Below are 18,635 nucleotides of genomic sequence, written 5' to 3'. Positions count from 1 at the left end.
TCAGCATCAAATAACCACTGACTGACAGGCCTTCCCCCCATAATAAACCAATCAGCATCAAATAGCCACTGACTGACAGGCCTTCCCCCATAATAAACCAATCAGCATCAAATAACCACTGACTGACAGGCCTTCCCCCATAATAAACCTATCAGCATCAAATAACCACTGACTGACAGGCCTTCCCCCATAATACACCTTTCAGCATCAAATAGCCACTGACTGACAGGCCTTCCCCCATAATAAACCTATCAGCATCAAATAGCCACTGACTGACAGGCCTTCCACCATAATAAATCTATCAGCATCAAATAGCCACTGACTGACAGGCCTTCCCCCATAATAAACAGATACGCATCAAATAGCCACTGACTGACAGGCCTTCCCCCATAATAAACCTATCAGCATCAAATAGCCACTGACTGACAGGCCTTCCCCCATAACAAACAGATACGCATCAAATAGCCACTGACTAACAGGCCTTCCCCCGTAATAAACCTATCAGCATCAAATTTTGCCAGTCCTGTCTGGTCCAGCGACGGTGGGTTTGTGCCCATAGGCAACGTTGTTGCCGGTGATGTCTGGTGAGGACCAGCCTTACAACAGGCCTACAAGCCCTCAGTCCAGCCTCTCTCAGCCTATTGTGGACATTCTGAACACTGATGGAGGGATTGCGCATTCCTGGTGTAACTCGGGCAGTTGTTGTTGCCATCCTGTACCTGTCCCGCAGGTGTGATGTTCGGATGTACCGATCCTGTGCAGGTGTTGTTAAACTGAGAGGACGATCAGCTGTCCGTCCTGTCTCCCTGTAGTGCTGTCTTAGGCGTCTCACAGTACGGACATTGCAATTTATTGCCCTGACCTAATCTGCAGTCCTCATGCCTCCTTGCAGCATGCCTAAGGCACGTTCACGTAGATGAGCAGGGATCCTGGGCATCTTTCTTTTGGTGTTTTTCCAGAGTCAGCAGAAAGGCCTCTTTAGTGTCCAAAGTTTTCATAACTGTGACCTTAATTGCCTACCGTCTGTAAGCTGTTAGTGTCTTAACAACCGTTCCACAGGTGCATATTCATTAATTGTTTATGGTTCATTGAACAAGCATGGGAAACAGTGTTTAAACCCTTTACAATGAAGATCTGTGAAGTTATTTTAATTTTACAAATTATCTTTGAAAGACAGGGTCCTGAAAAAGGGACATTTCTTTTTCTTGCTGAGTTTAGTAGGAATTCAAAGCAGGCCTCAGTGGACAAGTCATCTCCTTATGAGTACAGAACACAAACATTTAACAGTAACACAAAAACCCAGAGTATTTCTTGCTTTTTGAATTTTTTATTTATTTAAGTAAAGACATCTTCATAAAGGAGAAACAATTTTAAATACAAACATTTCAAAATAAAATAAAAAAAAAACACTTCACCCCATCCTAATAGAAAAGTTCTCACTGAGACAACTTATAAGATAGCATAATATTCAGGACTCATAATAACATAATTCAACCCTTCTCTGTTCCTATCAAACGCCCCACCCCCACCCACCCTGACCTCTTCCGTCATAGATTGGTCGCGTTCCAGGCAGACTACATTGCAGACGTTGCACTGCATCAACCAATGTCATTGACTACGCAGTTGTCATCAGATTGCTGTATTGTATGATGTGGTTAGCTGACAGTCTGCAGTGCAGTGCAGCCTGGAACTAAAGGACTGTAGTCTCATTTTCCAGCCTGTTGGGCCTGGCGTCGCAGCAGCACGTAAATCTTCTCCTTGATCCAGTCCTTGTTGTACGGCTGGTACGTCTGTGTGTCCGCACGGTACCTAGCGGAGAAAGAGAGACGGAGTGTCCCCATCAAAATTGAGCCTCACGAGGCGATAGAAATCCTCAACCCTAGGATGTTTCTTAACAGAAGAAGTGAAGTGCACACTTCGGTGACACTTCACTTGATGCCTGCAGATCTAACACTGGTGTTATAGTGAACTATAAGACATTATAGGGCATGCATAATACCCTTACAACAACTCTAACGCAAATTAAAACAACCGGGTTATTAGTAAATACATTCCACCCTCCCCCCAAAACAAATATATGGCATTTGATATCGTTCAGAAAGATTCATTTCAGACGAAAGAACAATAACTAGGACTGGGAGACGTTCCAGGTTGCCTACACAGACAAGTTGCAACGCTTCCTGGAACGTCACCAGACTTACACCAAGCAGCTGAGGTCAGCCAGGTCATCAATGAAGTCAAACAGTTGACTGATGTCATAGGTGATGGATGGACTGTTTGGATTCATTCTCTTTAGGTGTTCCTCGTACATCTTACACACACCTGTCAAAGAGATGTATAGATTAGTGATAGTTTAAACTGGTTGACCATCTAAAAAAAAAAAAAAGCCATTTAAAAATGTTTCATCACGTTGTTTTTTCCCCCCCTCTGCGGGGTCAGTACTGTCTCACAGACGATGTGGGTTCTATATCCTTCTCTGTCACTTTAGGTGGCTGTCAAATGTACCTTCCATGCACTCGTTGACTGATTCATAATCAGCATACGTCCGTCCCTCTGGCCTCTTGGTGGGCTGGACCAACAGGATCGTGTGAGACTGCAACAACACATTATCTCATGTTATTGGTCACATACTTCCTAAACAAACAGGTGTAGACTAACAGTGAAATGCTTCCTAAACAAACAGGTGTAGACGAACAGTGAAATGCTTCCTAAACAAACAGGTGTAGACGAACAGTGAAATGCTTCCTAAACAACAGTGAAATGCTTCCAAAACAACAGGTGTAGACGAACAGTGAAATGCTTCCTAAACAACAGTGAAATGCTTCCTAAACAACAAGTGTAGACTAACAGTGAAATGCTTCCTAAACAACAGTGAAATGCTTCCTAAACAACAAGTGTAGACTAACAGTGAAATGCTTCCTAAACAACAGGTGTAGACTAACAGTGAAATGCTTCCTAAACAACAGTGAAATGCTTCCTAAACAACAAGTGTAGACTAACAGTGAAATGCTTCCTAAACAACAGTGAAATGCTTCCTAAACAACAGTGAAATGCTTCCTAAACAACAAGTGTAGACTAACAGTGAAATGCTTCCTAAACAACAGGTGTAGACTAACAGTGAAATGCTTCCTAAACAACAGTGAAATGCTTCCTAAACAACAAGTGTAGACTAACAGTGAAATGCTTCCTAAACAACAGGTGTAGACTAACAGTGAAATGCTTCCTAAACAACAGTGAAATGCTTCCTAAACAACAAGTGTAGACTAACAGTGAAATGCTTCCTAAACAACAAGTGTAGACTAACAGTGAAATGCTTCCTAAACAACAGGTGTAGACTAACAGTGAAATGCTTCCTAAACAACAGTGAAATGCTTCCTAAACAACAGTGAAATGCTTCCTAAACAACAGGTGTAGACTAACAGTGAAATGCTTCCTAAACAACAGTGAAATGCTTCCTAAACAACAAGTGTAGACTAACAGTGAAATGCTGACTTATGGGCCCTTTCCAACAATGCAGAGAGAGAAAAAAGAAAAATAATTTTTAATAAAGAACGAGGAACAAATACACAATGAGTAATGATAACTAGGCTATATATGCGGGGTACCAGTACCGAGTCGGCGGGTAGGAGTACGAGGGAATTGAGCTAGATCCATGTATGTACATATTAGGTATGGGTAAAGTGACTAGGCAACAGGATAGATAACAGCGTACGTGATGAGTCAAAAGAGTTGGTGCAAAAAGGGTCAATGCAGATAGTTAACCAATAGCTACCTACACTAACTATTTGGGGGTAGAAGCTGTTCAGTATTCAAAACAACATTTCAGTTTTAATAAAGCATAAAAAAACAGAGAATCTCACTGCCAATAGACTGCTGATTGGTACTTATTAACACAGCGTGAGGCCGTTCCTTCTTTTGCTAGAACAAAAGCGGTACCTGCTGCGTGCCGACCCGGTAGCGAATCGCAATGCTCGTTAGTGGACAAAAACTTGACTTTGAGCCAATCAGAGAGCACGAACCCCTAAGTGGGGGAGCCCCCCCCCCAAAAAAATACAGTACCAGTCAGAAGTTTGGACAGCTGCTCATTCAAGGGTTTTTCTTTATTTTTACTATTTTCTACATTATAGAATAATAGTGAAGACATCAAAAACTATGAAATAACACATATGGAATCATGTAGTAACCAAAAAAAAAAAAAGTGTTAAACAAATCAAAGTATATTTTATATTTGAGATTCTTCAAAATATCCACCCTTTGCCTTGACAGCTTTGCACACACTTCGAATTCTCTCAACCAACTTTCTCTGGAATACTTTCCAACAGTTTTGAATGAGTTCCCACATATGCTGAGCACTTGTTGGCTGCTTTTCCTTCACTCTGCGGTCCAACTCATCCCAAACCATTTCAAATTGGGTTGTCGGGTGATTGTGGAGGCCAAGTCATCTGATGCAGCACTCAATCCCTCTCCTTCTTGGTCAAATAGCCCTTACACAGCCTGGAGGTGGTTTTGGGTCATTGTTCTGTTGAAAAACAAATGATATTGGGACTAAGCCCAAACCAGATGGGATGGCGTATCGCTGCAGAATGCTGTGGTAGCCATGCTGGTAAAGTGTGCCTTGAATTCTAAATAAATCACTGATAGTCTAATCTCATTGCAACTCCCCTCCAAGTCTCCGACCACTACCTTGTATCCTTTTCCCTCTCGCTCTCATCCAACACTTCTCACTCTGCCCCTACTCGGATGGTATTGCGCCGTCCCAACCTTCGCTCTCTCTCTCCCGCTACTCTCTCCTCTTCCATCCTATCATCTCTTCCCTCTGCTCAAACCTTCTCCAACCTATCTCCTGATTCTGCCTCCTCAACCCTCCTCTCCTCCCTCTCTGCATCCTTTGATTTCCTCTGTCCCCTATCCTCCAGGCCGGCTCGGTCCTCCCCTCCTGCTCCGTGGCTCGACGACTCACAGAACAGGGCTCCGGGCAGCCGAGCGGAAATGGAGGAAAACTCGCCTCCCTGCGGACCTGGCATCCTTTCACTCCCTCCTCTCTACATTTTCCTCTTCTGTCTCTGCTGCTAAAGCCACTTTCCACCACTCTAAACTCCAAGCATCTGCCTCTAACCCTAGGAAGCTCTTTGCTACCTTCTCCTCCCTCCTGAATCCTCCTCCCCCTCCTCCCTCTCTGCGGATGACTTCGTCAACCATTTTGAAAAGAAGGTTGACGACATCCGATCCTCGTTTGCTAAGTCAAACGACACTGCTGGTCCTGCTCACACTGCCCTACCCTGTGCTTTGACCTTTTTCTCCCCTCTCTCTCCAGATGAAATCTCGCGTCTTGTGACGGCCGGCCGCCCAACAACCTGCCCACTTGACCCTATCCCCTCCTCTCTTCTCCAGACCATTTCCGGAGACCTTCTCCCCTACCTCACCTCGCTCATCAACTCATCCTTGACCGCTGGCTACGTCCCTTCCGTCTTCAAGAGAGCGAGAGTTGCACCCCTTCTGAAAAAACCTACACTCGATCCCTCCGATGTCAACAACTACAGACCAGTATCCCTTCTTTCCTTTCTCTCCAAAACTCTTGAACGTGCCGTCCTTGGCCAGCTCTCTTGCTATCTCTCTCAGAATGACCTTCTTGATTCTAATCAGTCAGGTTTCAAGACTGGGCATTCAACTGAGTCTGCTCTTCTCTGTGTCACGGAGGCTCTCCGCACTGCTAAAGCTAACTCTCTCTCTCCTCTGCTCTCATCCTTCTAGACCTATCTGCTGCCTTTGATACCGTGAACCATCAGATCCTCCTCTCCACCCTCTCCGAGCTGGGCATCTCCGGCGCCGCCCACGCTTGGATTGCGTCCTACCTGACAGGTCGCTCCTACCAGGTGGCGTGGCGAGAATCTGTCTCCGCACCACGTGCTCTCACCACTGGTGTCCCCCAGGGCTCTGTTCTTGGCCCACTCCTATTCTCGCTATACACCAAGTCACTTGGCTCTGTCATATCCTCACATGGTCTCTCATATCATTGCTATGCAGATGACACACAATTAATCTTCTCCTTTCCCCCTTCTGACAACCAGGTGGCGAATCGCATCTCTGCATGTCTGGCAGACATATCAGTGTGGATGACGGATCACCACCTCAAGCTGAACCTCAGCAAGACGGAGCTGCTCTTCCTCCCGGGGAAGGACTGCCCGTTCCATGATCTCGCCATCACGGTTGACAACTCCCTTGTGTCCTCCTCCCAGAGTGCTAAGAGCCTTGGCGTGACCCTGGACAACACCCTGTCGTTCTCCACCAACATCAAGGCGGTGACCCGATCCTGTAGGTTCATGCTCTACAACATTCGCAGAGTACGACCCTGCCTCACACAGGAAGCGGCGCAGGTCCTAATCCAGGCACTTGTCATCTCCCGTCTGGATTATTGCAACTCGCTGTTGGCTGGGCTCCCTGCCTGTGCCATTAAACCCCTACAACTCATCCAGAACGCCGCAGCCCGTCTGGTGTTCAACCTTCCCAAGTTCTCTCACGTCACCCCGCTCCTCCGCTCTCTCCACTGGCTTCCAGTCGAAGCTCGCATCCGCTACAAGACCATGGTGCTTGCCTACGGAGCTGTGAGGGGAACGGCACCCCCGTACCTTCAGGCTCTGATCAGGCCCTACACCCAAACAAGGGCACTCCGTTCATCCACCTCTGGCCTGCTCGCCTCCCTACCTCTGAGGAAGCACAGTTCCCGCTCAGCCCAGTCAAAACTGTTCGCTGCTCTGGCACCCCAATGGTGGAACAAGCTCCCTCACGACGCCAGGACAGCGGAGTCAATCACCACCTTCCGGAGACACCTGAAACCCCACCTCTTCAAGGAATACCTGGGATAGGATAAAGTAATCCTTCTAACCCCCCCCTTAAAAGATTTAGATGCACTTTTGTAAAGTGGTTGTTCCACTGGATATCATAAGGTGAATGCACCATTTTGTAAGTCGCTCTGGATAAGAGCGTCTGCTAAATGACTTAAATGTAAATGTAAATGTAAACATCAGCAAACCGCTTGCCCACACAACGCCATACACGTGGTCTGCTGTAGTAAGGCAGGTTGGACGAATTTGGAGGCTGCTTACGGTAGAGAAAATAACATTAAATTCTCTGGTTGTCATTCCTGCAGTGAGCATGCGAATTGCACTCTCCCTCAAAACTTTACACAGCTGTGGCATTGTGTTGTGACAAACCTGCACATTTTAGTGGCCTTTTATTGTCTCCAGCATAAGGTGCACCTGTGTAATGATCCTGCTGTTTAATCAGCTTCTTGATATGTCACACCTGTCAGGTGGATGGTTTCTCTTGACCAAAAGAGAAATGCTCACTAAAAGGGATGTAAACAAATCTGTGGACAAAATTTGAGAGAAATAAGCTTTTTGTGGGAATGGAACATTTCTGGGATCTTTTATTTCAGCTCATGAAACATGAGACCAACACTTTAGATGTTGCGTTGATGGTTTTTATTCTGTATATTAGCTTTGGTCGAACAGGATCTTCTCCATGCTACAAACTGTTCTGCAGCCTTGCGAAGGACATGTGCATCAAGTGTGGAAAATGCAGGCTAGACATCCGGCAAAAACAACATATGGCAAAACACATGCGCATCTGGTGGATATATGGCCTAAAAGGCACTGCATGATCAATCTGACGTCTACATTGGCGGTTGAGCATTTACAATCATACAGCCTCTGTACATTTACATTTTAGTCATTTAGCAGACGCTCTTATCCAGAGCGACTTACAGTAGTGAGTGCATACATGTCATACATTTTTTTTCTCCGTACTGGTCCCCCGTGGGAATCAAACCCACAACCCTGGCATTGCAAACACCATGCTCTCTACCAACTGAGCCACACGGGACTAGAAGTCAGGCCATTCATACTTCTGGTTCTTCACGAAGCAGCACAGAGCCGTTGTCAAGGAAGTGAGTTTGTGTTTATACAGGACCTCCCGCCCCCCACCAACCATCAAGTCTTACAGGTTGACTACACCGCTATTTCTGACACAGATCGTGCTGCAAGTCCTGCCTCTCCCATCTCATTGGTTTATAGAAGCAGGTACCATCTCCTTCATTGGTTATACCCACGTGGGTGACTGAAAGACGAACGAGGTCAGTGGTGGTAATGCACCTAATTTATGAAAGTTGCCAATCGCAATATAAAGTCCAGAGAAGAAAAAGCCTGGAAGGAAGAGAGATGACTAGAAACGATTCGGTTGACCGTTTAATGTGTGGATTAATTGTCGGAGTAGAGGACCTTGTGCATTTCAGGTAAAATAACAACTCAATGTTTATATCCCAGGACAAATTAGCTAGCAACAGAAAGCTAGCTAAATAGGACAAATTAGCTAGCAAGTGCAAGCTAGCTAGCTAAATTGCCATAAATGTTTAATGCTTTTCAACCTGTCCCCAAATGAATGTCATTGATTCAGAATTTCTTTTGATATTTTAACCTGCGTGTTGTGATCGCAGTTGTGTAGGGGGACAAAATACATTTATGCACAATGGCACGCAGCCGGTTTGGGTTCCGTGTTAGGCCTCACTCCCCCCTATCTGAGATATCTACTGCAGCCCTCATCCTCCAGATACAACACCCGTTCTGCCAGTCACATTCTGTTAAAGGTCCCCAAAGCACACACACCTGGGTCGCTCCTCTTTTCAGTTCGCTGCAGCTAGCGACTGGAACGAGCTGCAACAAAACACTCAAACTGGACAGTTTTGTCTCTTCATTCAAAGACTCAATTATGGACACTCTTACTGACAGTTGTGGCTACTTTGTGTGATGTATTGTTGTCTCTACCTTCTTGCCCTTTGTGCTGTTGTCGGTGCCCAATAATGTTTGCACCATGTTTTGTGCTGCTGCCATGTTGTTGTCATGTTGTGTTGCTACCATGCTGTGTTGTCATGTGTTGCTGCCTTGCTATGTTGTCGTCTTAGGTCTCTTTATGTAGTGTTGTAGTGTCTCTCGTCATGATGTGTGTTTTGTCCTATAATTTTTATTCCCCCGTCCCCGCAGGAGGCCGTCATTGTAAATAAGAATTTGTTCTTAACTGACTTCCCTAGTTAAATAAAAAAAATAACTACAAAAATGGCAATGTGTTGCGATACGGAACCGCGACCACATTTTTTGGAGCATAAAATGGCCTCTTTTTTTTGGGGCCGCAGAATGCCGACATTGGGCGGAATGAGACGCAGCCCATGCAACAACAAAAAAAGATCTCTAGTTTAAATTGACGGACGATGTGGATTTAATTTTTTTGTTGTTGTTGTTAGAGTGACATCAATAGATTTAAAGGATTAAATCAACACCTCTGCAGCCTGAACGGAAAATGTTTTATGAACGAAGCGGTCCAGGGGGATAGGAGTGTATAGCCGATGTGGCGATCAATTGGTATGCGACGATACGAGCTCTTATTTCAAAGGAGCGATCCGTAACCCGGAAATAGACATGTTGCCGTTTTAATATGGTGAAAAGCCTCTCGTTTTTACTATGGGTCCATCGTCGTTCTGTGTAGCCTAGTTATGCTAATATATTTGAGACCAATATATTGAAGTTAATCTTGTCTTTGACTTAAGTAAAATATATTTTAGTAGTAAAACAACGTGTCCCAGACAGTTCTCAAAGGAACATACTAGAAGCTTCATTTACTACATAAATGATTGGGATCATCTGGTTATCGTCAGTGTTTGGAATATACGGAGCTCGTCGACAAAAAACAGACCGTGGGACGCCTCTTCACACAGAGTTATTTGTCAAAAAGGTCCGCGGTGGGTCTGTGTCGGCTATGCAATTTAATACGGAGAGAAGTTTATAGTATATTTATTTATTGTTAAAAACTCTGGGTGGTTCAAGCCCTGAATCCTGATTGGCTGACAGCTGTGGTATATCAGACGGTATACCACAGGTATGACCAAGCATTTATTTTTACTACTCTAATTACGTTGGTAACCAGTTTATAATAGCAATAAGGCACCTCTGGGGTTTGTGGTATATGGCCAATATACCACGGCTAAGGGCTGTATCCAGGCACTCCGTAACTAAGAACAGCCCTTAACCGTGGTATATTGGCCATATACCACACCTCCTTGGGACGTATTGCTTAATTATAGTATTTCTAGTAGCAGCCATATAACAGCCAGAGAAACTAATTGTTCTCACTTCCTGATAGAACATTCAGATTGTTCTGCCTAACTGGACTCGTTAACTGATTTGTTAGGATTTCCTTGTGATCAGAACAAAAACTTATTTTCCTCAACTAGAGATTGAAATAAATGGTGTTTCTTTGAAAAGATGGTCCTGGCTGACATGAACAATACAGTAAGACGACAGAGGCACATTGGACGGCAGTGTAGCCTAGTGGTTAGAGCATTGGGCTAGTAACCAAAAGGTTGCAAGTTCAAATCCCCGAGCTGACGAGATACAAATCTGTCCTTCTGCCCCTGAACAAGGCAGTCAACCCACTGTTCCTAGGCTGTCATTCAAAAGAAGAATTTGTTCTTAACTGACTTGCCTAGTTAAATAAAATAAAAATCTCTTTATTTACATTGCTGGTTGCCATGGTTAACACAAAACGCAGGACATTGACTGCTACCTGAATTGACTCAGTAAAGTTATATAAGTAGTACTAAAGTATCACAGCCAGGTCAAACGTGTGTGTGTGTGTTTCTGAGTCAGATATCCACTATCCACAACAACACTATTGATTATTCTCTAGCGCCAGTACAGAGAGGGGAGAGGGGGGGGGTGCTGAAGCACTAGGACTGAGGACACCCTGGCCTGGCACCTGGACATGCCTGCCCCCCCTCTACCTGCCTCCATTGTTTATTTCTCCCCCTCAAGGTCACTGAGTTGCCACACACCCAGAAACATGAAGACCATTACATTTATATGAAAATCCACCTGACCAGTGTTAGTACTGTCTATAAAGTCAATATGGATATTGTCTGAGCCTGCTGGACATTATTACTGCTTTTGATCTTTTCCTTATAAAAAAAAAAAAGGTGAATGAAGGAAGAATATGCTTTCATTTTAAATTAAAAGACAATGTTAGAGAATTCATGTATGCTTTTACACGGGTCTGTAACTCTGTTATTACAGCAAGTCAAATAAAGATTTGTGTAAACTGGGAGTGTTACTTTCCTCCCCCCCAAAATGATTTCCTAAAGCAGAGGTGTTTACTCCGTTATTCCATATCAAGGCTAGATGAGGCTGAATGGCAACAACACAATGGCAACTAATTCCTCTCATTGGTCTGAATTCCTCTCATTTTCAGTCTGAATATTCCATCAATGAATAGATGTATTCACAGTTTTATTAAAACGACAAAAAAAAACGTTATCAAATAGTCATTGACAGTTAAATAAAAAAAAATTTAAAAATGTACTTATCGTCGCAGCCTCTCCCCCTTTGTTTGCTTAACTGGAGGGGAATGGGATGGAGAAATGGTTTCCTATAAGCTGGTTGGGGCTCAACAGGCAGAACGCGTTCCAAAGGGCAACCCTATTCCCTAAAACTTTTCCCTGTATACTACTTTTGACCAGAGCCTTAAGGGCCTTCCTTGGTCAGCATTAGTGCACTATGTATAGGGAATAAGGTTGCTCTTTGGGACACAGTCCGTCTGTTGATGAAGCCACCTGAAATCAATGGCTGCATACCAATTGTCCATCCTTCTCCTCATGGATATCCAAGCATTGGCTTGAGCTACTTTACACCATTGTTAAATTCCTGAGATGTGAAGAAATGTGGCGCAGCGGTCTAAGGCACTGCATCTCAGTGCTAGAGGCGTCACCAGACACCCTGGTTCAAATCTAGGCTGTATCACAACCGGACGTGATTGGGAGTCCCATAGGGCGCCGTCCGGGTTTGGCCGGTGTAGGCCGTCATTGTAAATAAGAATCTGTTCTTAACTGACTTGCCTAGTTAAAAAAAAAAAATTAAATTGTGCAAGTCCACACTTTGGGAGAAGGACAATAGATGGTCCTGTGTGGCTCAGTTGGTAGAGCATGGTGTTTGCAACGCCAGGGTTGTGGGTTCAATTCCCACGGGGGACCAGTACAGGAAAAAAAAATAATAAATGTATGAAATGTATGCATTCACTACTGTAAATCGCTCTGGATAAGAGCATCTGCTAAATGACTAAAATGTAGATATGCAGCCAATGTTAATGGTCACACACCTTTGAGTCATTAGTTAAAAATATATATATATATATATATATCAATAAAAATAAAGTTTTCTATAAAAGGGCAAATAAAGTTGTTGCTGTAGTAGGTAAGACAATGGAGAGTATGGGTTCATTATGGACTTGGAGAAAATTGTGGTAAACAGCGCCACACTCTGGCAGAAAACAGAATGTACTATTCTCAGCCAGGCTCATGTTTTCAAAGAAAACACCATTTTAATTATCTCTATTTTGAATGTATTCCAGATGAACCAGATCCCCTTACAAAAAAAAGATTGCAGCCAGAGTGCAGTATAACTGCAAATACTGCATCCCAATTATTTTTTTTAACTGCAATCATTTTGTAGTGTAACTGCAGTTACAGTATAATTGCAGTTCAACTGCAGTTATTCTGTAATTACTGTGTCCAAAATACAACTCGACTGCAGTTACAGCACTTTCAAAACTGCCCTTGCTTTGTAAGGGTCCGAATAATTTAGGTAGTAAAGGACACTGGTATATTCTATCGTGAACTGTCTGGGACTGGTTGTTTCCCTGTTTAGGTCTACTACTCAGAGATACTTGACTTAAGTCAAAGACGAAATTAACTGCAATACGATGGTCTCAAATATATTAGCATAACTTGAATACACAGAACCACGGCGGACCCCATTGTAAAACGAGAGGCTTTCACAATATTAAAACGTGTCCCAGTGCAACATGCTTAGCTCTACGGAGCATTTTTTTTGCCATAGTTCAACCGATCAAGTTCTCTCACCACACCGGCTGCAAACATTCCCTTCGGACGGTTATATGACACGACTCACCATCGCCATCTACCGGCCTTTGAACTAACATCACTTATGAGTAACAAAATGAGTACAACTGTACAATGAGTACAACTTTGAATCTCATCAAATAAAATGCTTTACATTAAGGTAAAATAATATTTCTAGACGACCTCAGTTAAAAAGTTATGAGCTGGATCATCCTGCAACACAGGACCAAAAGCCAGGCATCTGTTTTCGCTACCCCCCCCCCCATTGATACAATTACTGTCGTCGCTAACTAAAACGTTAGTACTGGAACTAGTTTAACTCGGAATTTAACACAGACATATCAATGGACACGCAGACTACAACATCTAACTGAAGATTAATACAAAACCATGTAATAATGATGTCAGACAGGTTTATAACCAACACGTTTAAAAAAATAAAAAAATAAAAAAATCACTTCACTAACATTAGCTAACGCGTTAGCTAGCATCCGTTGATTGACATGCACGCAACATTTAAAAAATAAAAAGCTAGCAAGCAATCGAATATTTATTTTTGTTTTACTCTGGAAAACCACTTAAAACAGAAATGTAGACATGCTATTTTAAAAGAAACAAAAAACTAACCATGTTTTGGATAATTCCTTCACCGCGTCGAGTAATGGATCTTGTTCTACTCGATATCAGCGTCTCGTCATTAGTTACCACACCCACAAAGTCATAAACCCCGCCCATTTCTAAGAAATTATGTTCTTAAAATTGTATTTAAAACCTAACTTTAACCACACGGCTAACCTTATGTCTAACTATAGCCTTAAATTAAGACCAAAAAGTGAATTATTTTTGTTTTCGTACATTTTTAAGATATAGACAATTTTGACTTTGTGGCTGTGCTATCTACGAAACCGTCTCGGCTAAAAAAAATACTTCCGGGTCATGGAATTTCGGTCATTTCAAAATAAAATTCGCCCACGTAAAAGAAAAGTGTAATTAACCTGTATTTATTCATGATATACCGTACGAAAAATAATTGTCTAAACATTAACAATAATTCATATTTGTTCATATTTAAGTGACATTTGCATTAAATTTGTCTTTTAAAACAAATCAATGCTCCCAATGCAACCCTTACAAAAAAAAAAGATTGCAGTTTTGAAACTGCAGTAAAAGTAGTGGTGTAAAGTACTTAAGTAAAAATACTTGTGTTTTTTTTGGGGTATCCGTACTTTACTATTTATATTTTTGACAACCTTTACTCCACTACATTCCTAAAGAAAATGATGTACTTTTCATTCCATACATTTTCCCTGACACCCAAAAGTACTGGTTACATTTTGAATGCTTAACAGGACAGGAAACACAGTTGAACTGCGGTTATACTGCACTCTGACTGCAATATTTTTTTCATAAAGGAATACACTGTATTTGAAATACATATTGGCTTATAAAGTTTTTTTTTTGTACTGGCCCCCGATGGGAATCGAACCCACAACCCTGGGTTCAATTCGATGCTGTCGTTGCAAACACCATGCTCTACCAACTGAGCCACAGGGCCGGCTCTAGTATCACCCCAGTTATTCCTATCAACAGTTAACAATACTTTTCTTCAACCCACTCTGGTCTCAAATTAATCAAAAGGTGTCAAATCAAAGTGCATCTTGGATTTTTTATTTTTTTTTAGACTGAAAGTAGCAGGGATGTGTTGTTTTTTTTTGTGACATATTATTGCCTCATAAAATAGCAATGTGCTAGCCTTGAAAAGGTAGATTCCAGCGAATAGACTGGACCGTGGTTTTACAGATACGCAATCAATCGTTTTTCCTGTACAAGTACTACATTTTTACCGTATAGTATCCAGGCATCCCATTATAAACTCTCTGACCACAGAAAAAGTCCAGAAATCCTTGCTATGACCTAGCTTTTATGTTCAAACTCACAATTTCTTGTATTCTAAGGGACTCTAGTGAGTATAATGAGCCCTGATTTTATGGACACACTATCAATTTTTCCTGTACAGTGCAATTTGTTTGCGCAGCACAACACATCCCTTTAAAAAAAAAAAGATTGCCGTCAGAGTGCAGTATAACTGCAGTATGCTACAAATACCGCAGTAATTTAGCAGTGTAACTGCAGTTCAACTGCAGTACCTTGCAGTTAATGTGCAATAACTGCTTCCAAAAAAAAAACACAGTCGACAGCAGTTATTGCACTTTTAAAACTGCAATCTTTTTTAGTAAGACTAAGACTTTTCTTAAAAATTACATATCACAATTGCATCCAAATCAAATGTTATTAGTCGCATAGACATATTTAGCAGATGTCACTGCGGGTGTAGCGAAATGCTTGCGTTCCTAGCTCCAACAGTGCAGTAATATCTAATAATACAGAACAATACACACAAATCTAAAAGTAAAAGAATGGAATTAAGAAAAATATAAATATTAGGACCAGCAATGTCGGAGTCCAGAGTATAAATATATATACAGTACCAGTCAAAAGTTTGGAAACACCTGCTCATACCAGGGTTTTTCTTTATGTTTACTATTTTCTACATTGTTGGTGGCGGAGGGGAGGGCTGCTGTCTAATCGCCTCTTAAGCAACCATGATATTTAGTTAGTTTTTTTCACGTTGTTCGTAACTTGTTTTGTACATAATGTCGCTGCTACCGTCTCTTATGACCGAAAACAGCTTCTGGATATCAGAACAGCGATTACTCACCTCGAACTGGAAGAAGAGTTATTCTTCAATGAGTCGGACGGGAGGGATATACTACTACAGAAACCAGACCAGGCCCAGATCCCTGTGATTCGCTGAAGAAGGAAACTGAGATTTTGTGGAAAAAGATCAGGGTGCCTTGTGAGGACCAGGCGAGGATTGGCTAATCTGCCCTTGCCTTCCGTCCTGCTAGCTAATGTTCAATCACCAGAAAATAAATGGGACGAGCTGAGAGCACGTATATCCTACTAACGGGACATTAAAAACGGTAATATCTTCTGTTTCACAGAGTCGTGGCTGAACGAGGACATTAAGAACATACAGCTAGTGGGTTATACACTGTATCGTCAGGATAGAACAGCAGCCTCTGGTAAGACACGGGGAAGGAGCCTATGCATATATGTGAACAACAGCTGGTGCACGATATATAAGGAAGTCTCAAGGTTTTGCTCACCTGAGGTAGAGTATCTCATGATAAGCTGTAGACCACACTATCTACCTAGAGAGTTTCCGTATTTTTCGTAGCTGTCTACATACCACCACAGACCGATGCTGGCACTAAAACTGCACTCAATGAGCTGTATACCTCCATAAGCTGTATACCTCATCCAGAGGCGGCGCTCCTAGTGGCCGGGGACTTTAATGCAGGGAAACTTAAATCAGTTTTACCTCATTTCTATCAGCATGTTAAATGTGCAACCAGAGGGGAAAAAAACTCTAGACCACCTTTACTCCACACACAGAGACACGTACAAAGCTCTACCTCGCCCTCCATTTGGCAAATCTGTCCATAATTATGTCCTCCTGATTCCTGCTTACAAGCAAAAACTAAAGCAGGAAGTACCAGTGACTCGGTCAATACGGAAGTGGTCAGATGAATCAGATGCTAAACTACAGGACTGTTTTGCTAGCACAGACTGGAATATGTTCCGGGATTCTTCCGATGGCATTGAGGAGTACACCACATCAGTCACTGGCTTCATCAATAAGTGCATCGAGGATGCCGTCCCCACAGTGACCGTAGGTATATACCCCAACCAGAAGCCATAGATTACAGGCAACATTCACACTGAGCTAAAGGGTAGAGCCACCGCTTTTAAGGAGCGGGACTCTAACCGGGAATATTATAAGAAATCCCACTATGCCCTCCGACGAACCATCAAACAGGCAAAGCATCAATACAGGACTAAGATCGAATCGTACTACACTGGCTTTGATGCACGTTGGATGTGACAGGGCTTGCAAACTATTACAGACTACAAAGGGAAGCACAGCCGAGAGCTGGCCAGTGACGCAAGCTACCAGACAAGCTAAATAACTTATGCTCGCTTCTCTCAACCAGCTTCACCTGGAATGCTTTTCCAACAGTCTTGAAGGAGTTCCCACATATGCTGAGCACTTGTTGGCTGCTTTTCCTTCACTCTGCGGTCCAACTCATCTCAATTGGGTTGAGGTTGGGTGATCACTCTCCTTCCTGGTCAAATAGCCCTTACACAGCCTGGAGGTGTGTTGGGTCATTGTCCTGTTGAAAAAGAAATGATAGTCTCACTAAGCCCAAACCAGATGGGATGGCGTATCGCTGCAGAATGCTGTGGTAGCCATGCTGGTTGTGTGCCTTGAATTCTAAATAAATCACAGACAGTGTCACCAGCAAAGCATCCCCACACCATCACATCTCTTCCTCCATGCTTCACGGTGGGAAAAACACATGCAAAGATCATCCGTTCACCTACTCTGTGTCTCACAAAGACACGGTGGTTGGAACCAAAAATCTAAAAAATCCCAAAGTGTAACGGCTGTCGTCGGGAATAGAGGACCAAAACGCAGCAGGAATGTGGATGCTCATCTTGTTAATTTATTTTAAATCAAGAGAACACCAAAATAACAAAATGAAGAACTCACAAACAACAAAACAGTCTTGTCATGCTCACACAGGCAAAACAAGAAACAATCTTCCACAAACACTTAACCAAACACATACCCATATATAGGACTCTCAATCAGAGGCAACTAGAAAACACCTGCCTCCAATTGAGAGTCCAACCCCAATAAACTAGACATAGAAATACAAAAGACTAGAGACCACATAGAAAATACAAACCTAGAACATAAACCCGGAAATAATAAATCTAAAACCCTACTACATAAAACACCACCCCGAACCACATAAACAAAATACCCTCTGCCACGTCCTGACCAAACTACAATAACAAATAACCCTTATACTGGTCAGGATGTGACACAAAGGACCGATTTCCACCGGTCTAATGTCCATTACTCGTGTTTCTTGGCCCAAGCAAGTCTCTTCTTATTGGTGTCCTTTAGTAGTGGTTTCTTTGAAGCAGTTCGACCATTAAGGCCTGATTCACGCAGTTTCCTCTGAACAGTTGATGTTGAGATGTGTCTGTTACTTGAACTCTGAAGCATTTATTTGGGCTGCATCTTATGAGGCTGGTAATTCAAATCAAATATCAAATCAAATGTATTTATATAACCCTTCTTACATCAGCTGATATCACAAAGTGCTGTACAGAAACCCAGCCTAAAACCCCAAACAGCAAGCAATGCAGGTGTAGAAGTACGATGGCTAGGAAAAACTCCCTAGAAAGGCCAAAACCTAGGAAGAAACCTAGAGAGGAACCAGGCTATGAGGGGTGGCCAGTCCTCTTCTGGCTGTGCCGGGTGGAGATTATAACAGCACATGGCCTAGATGTTCAAATGTTCATAAATGACCAGTATTGTCAAATAATAATAATCATAGTACATTTAACATTTACATTTAAGTCATTTAGCAGACGCTCTTATCCAGAGCGACTTACAAATTGGTGCATTCACCTTATAATATCCAGTGGAACAACCACTTTACAATAGTGCATCTAAATCTTTTAAGGGGGGGTTAGAAGGATTACTTTATCCTATCCCAGGTATTCCTTGAAGAGGTGGGGTTTCAGGTGTCTCCGG

The 18,635-nt window shown here is 42.8% G+C and overlaps 1 protein-coding gene and 1 non-coding gene across 2 annotated transcripts; both read right to left on the bottom strand.

Annotated features, from left to right (window-relative positions):
* Positions 1–1,311: 1,311 nt before the first annotated feature.
* LOC106611428 (enhancer of rudimentary homolog) lies at positions 1,312–13,665 on the bottom strand. The gene is made up of 4 exons (XM_014211624.2): positions 13,586–13,665; positions 2,506–2,593; positions 2,202–2,322; positions 1,312–1,809 (listed from the first exon to the last, which is right to left on the bottom strand). Exons 1-4 carry the CDS (start codon positions 13,586–13,588, stop codon positions 1,707–1,709), a joined length of 315 nt encoding a protein of 104 aa, XP_014067099.1. The 5' UTR covers positions 13,589–13,665; the 3' UTR covers positions 1,312–1,706.
* A 757-nt stretch (positions 13,666–14,422) lies between these two features.
* Positions 14,423–14,513, bottom strand: trnac-gca (transfer RNA cysteine (anticodon GCA)). Its single transcript is given in 2 exon segments — positions 14,423–14,459; positions 14,476–14,513. It is a non-coding gene; the product is annotated as a tRNA-Cys (tRNA).
* Positions 14,514–18,635: the final 4,122 nt, after the last annotated feature.

This window comes from Salmo salar, chromosome ssa09, assembly GCF_905237065.1.
Source record: "Salmo salar chromosome ssa09, Ssal_v3.1, whole genome shotgun sequence".
NCBI lineage: Eukaryota > Metazoa > Chordata > Actinopteri > Salmoniformes > Salmonidae > Salmo > Salmo salar.
Note: the sequence above shows the minus strand (reverse complement) of the source record. Positions and strands in the feature narration are given on the sequence as shown.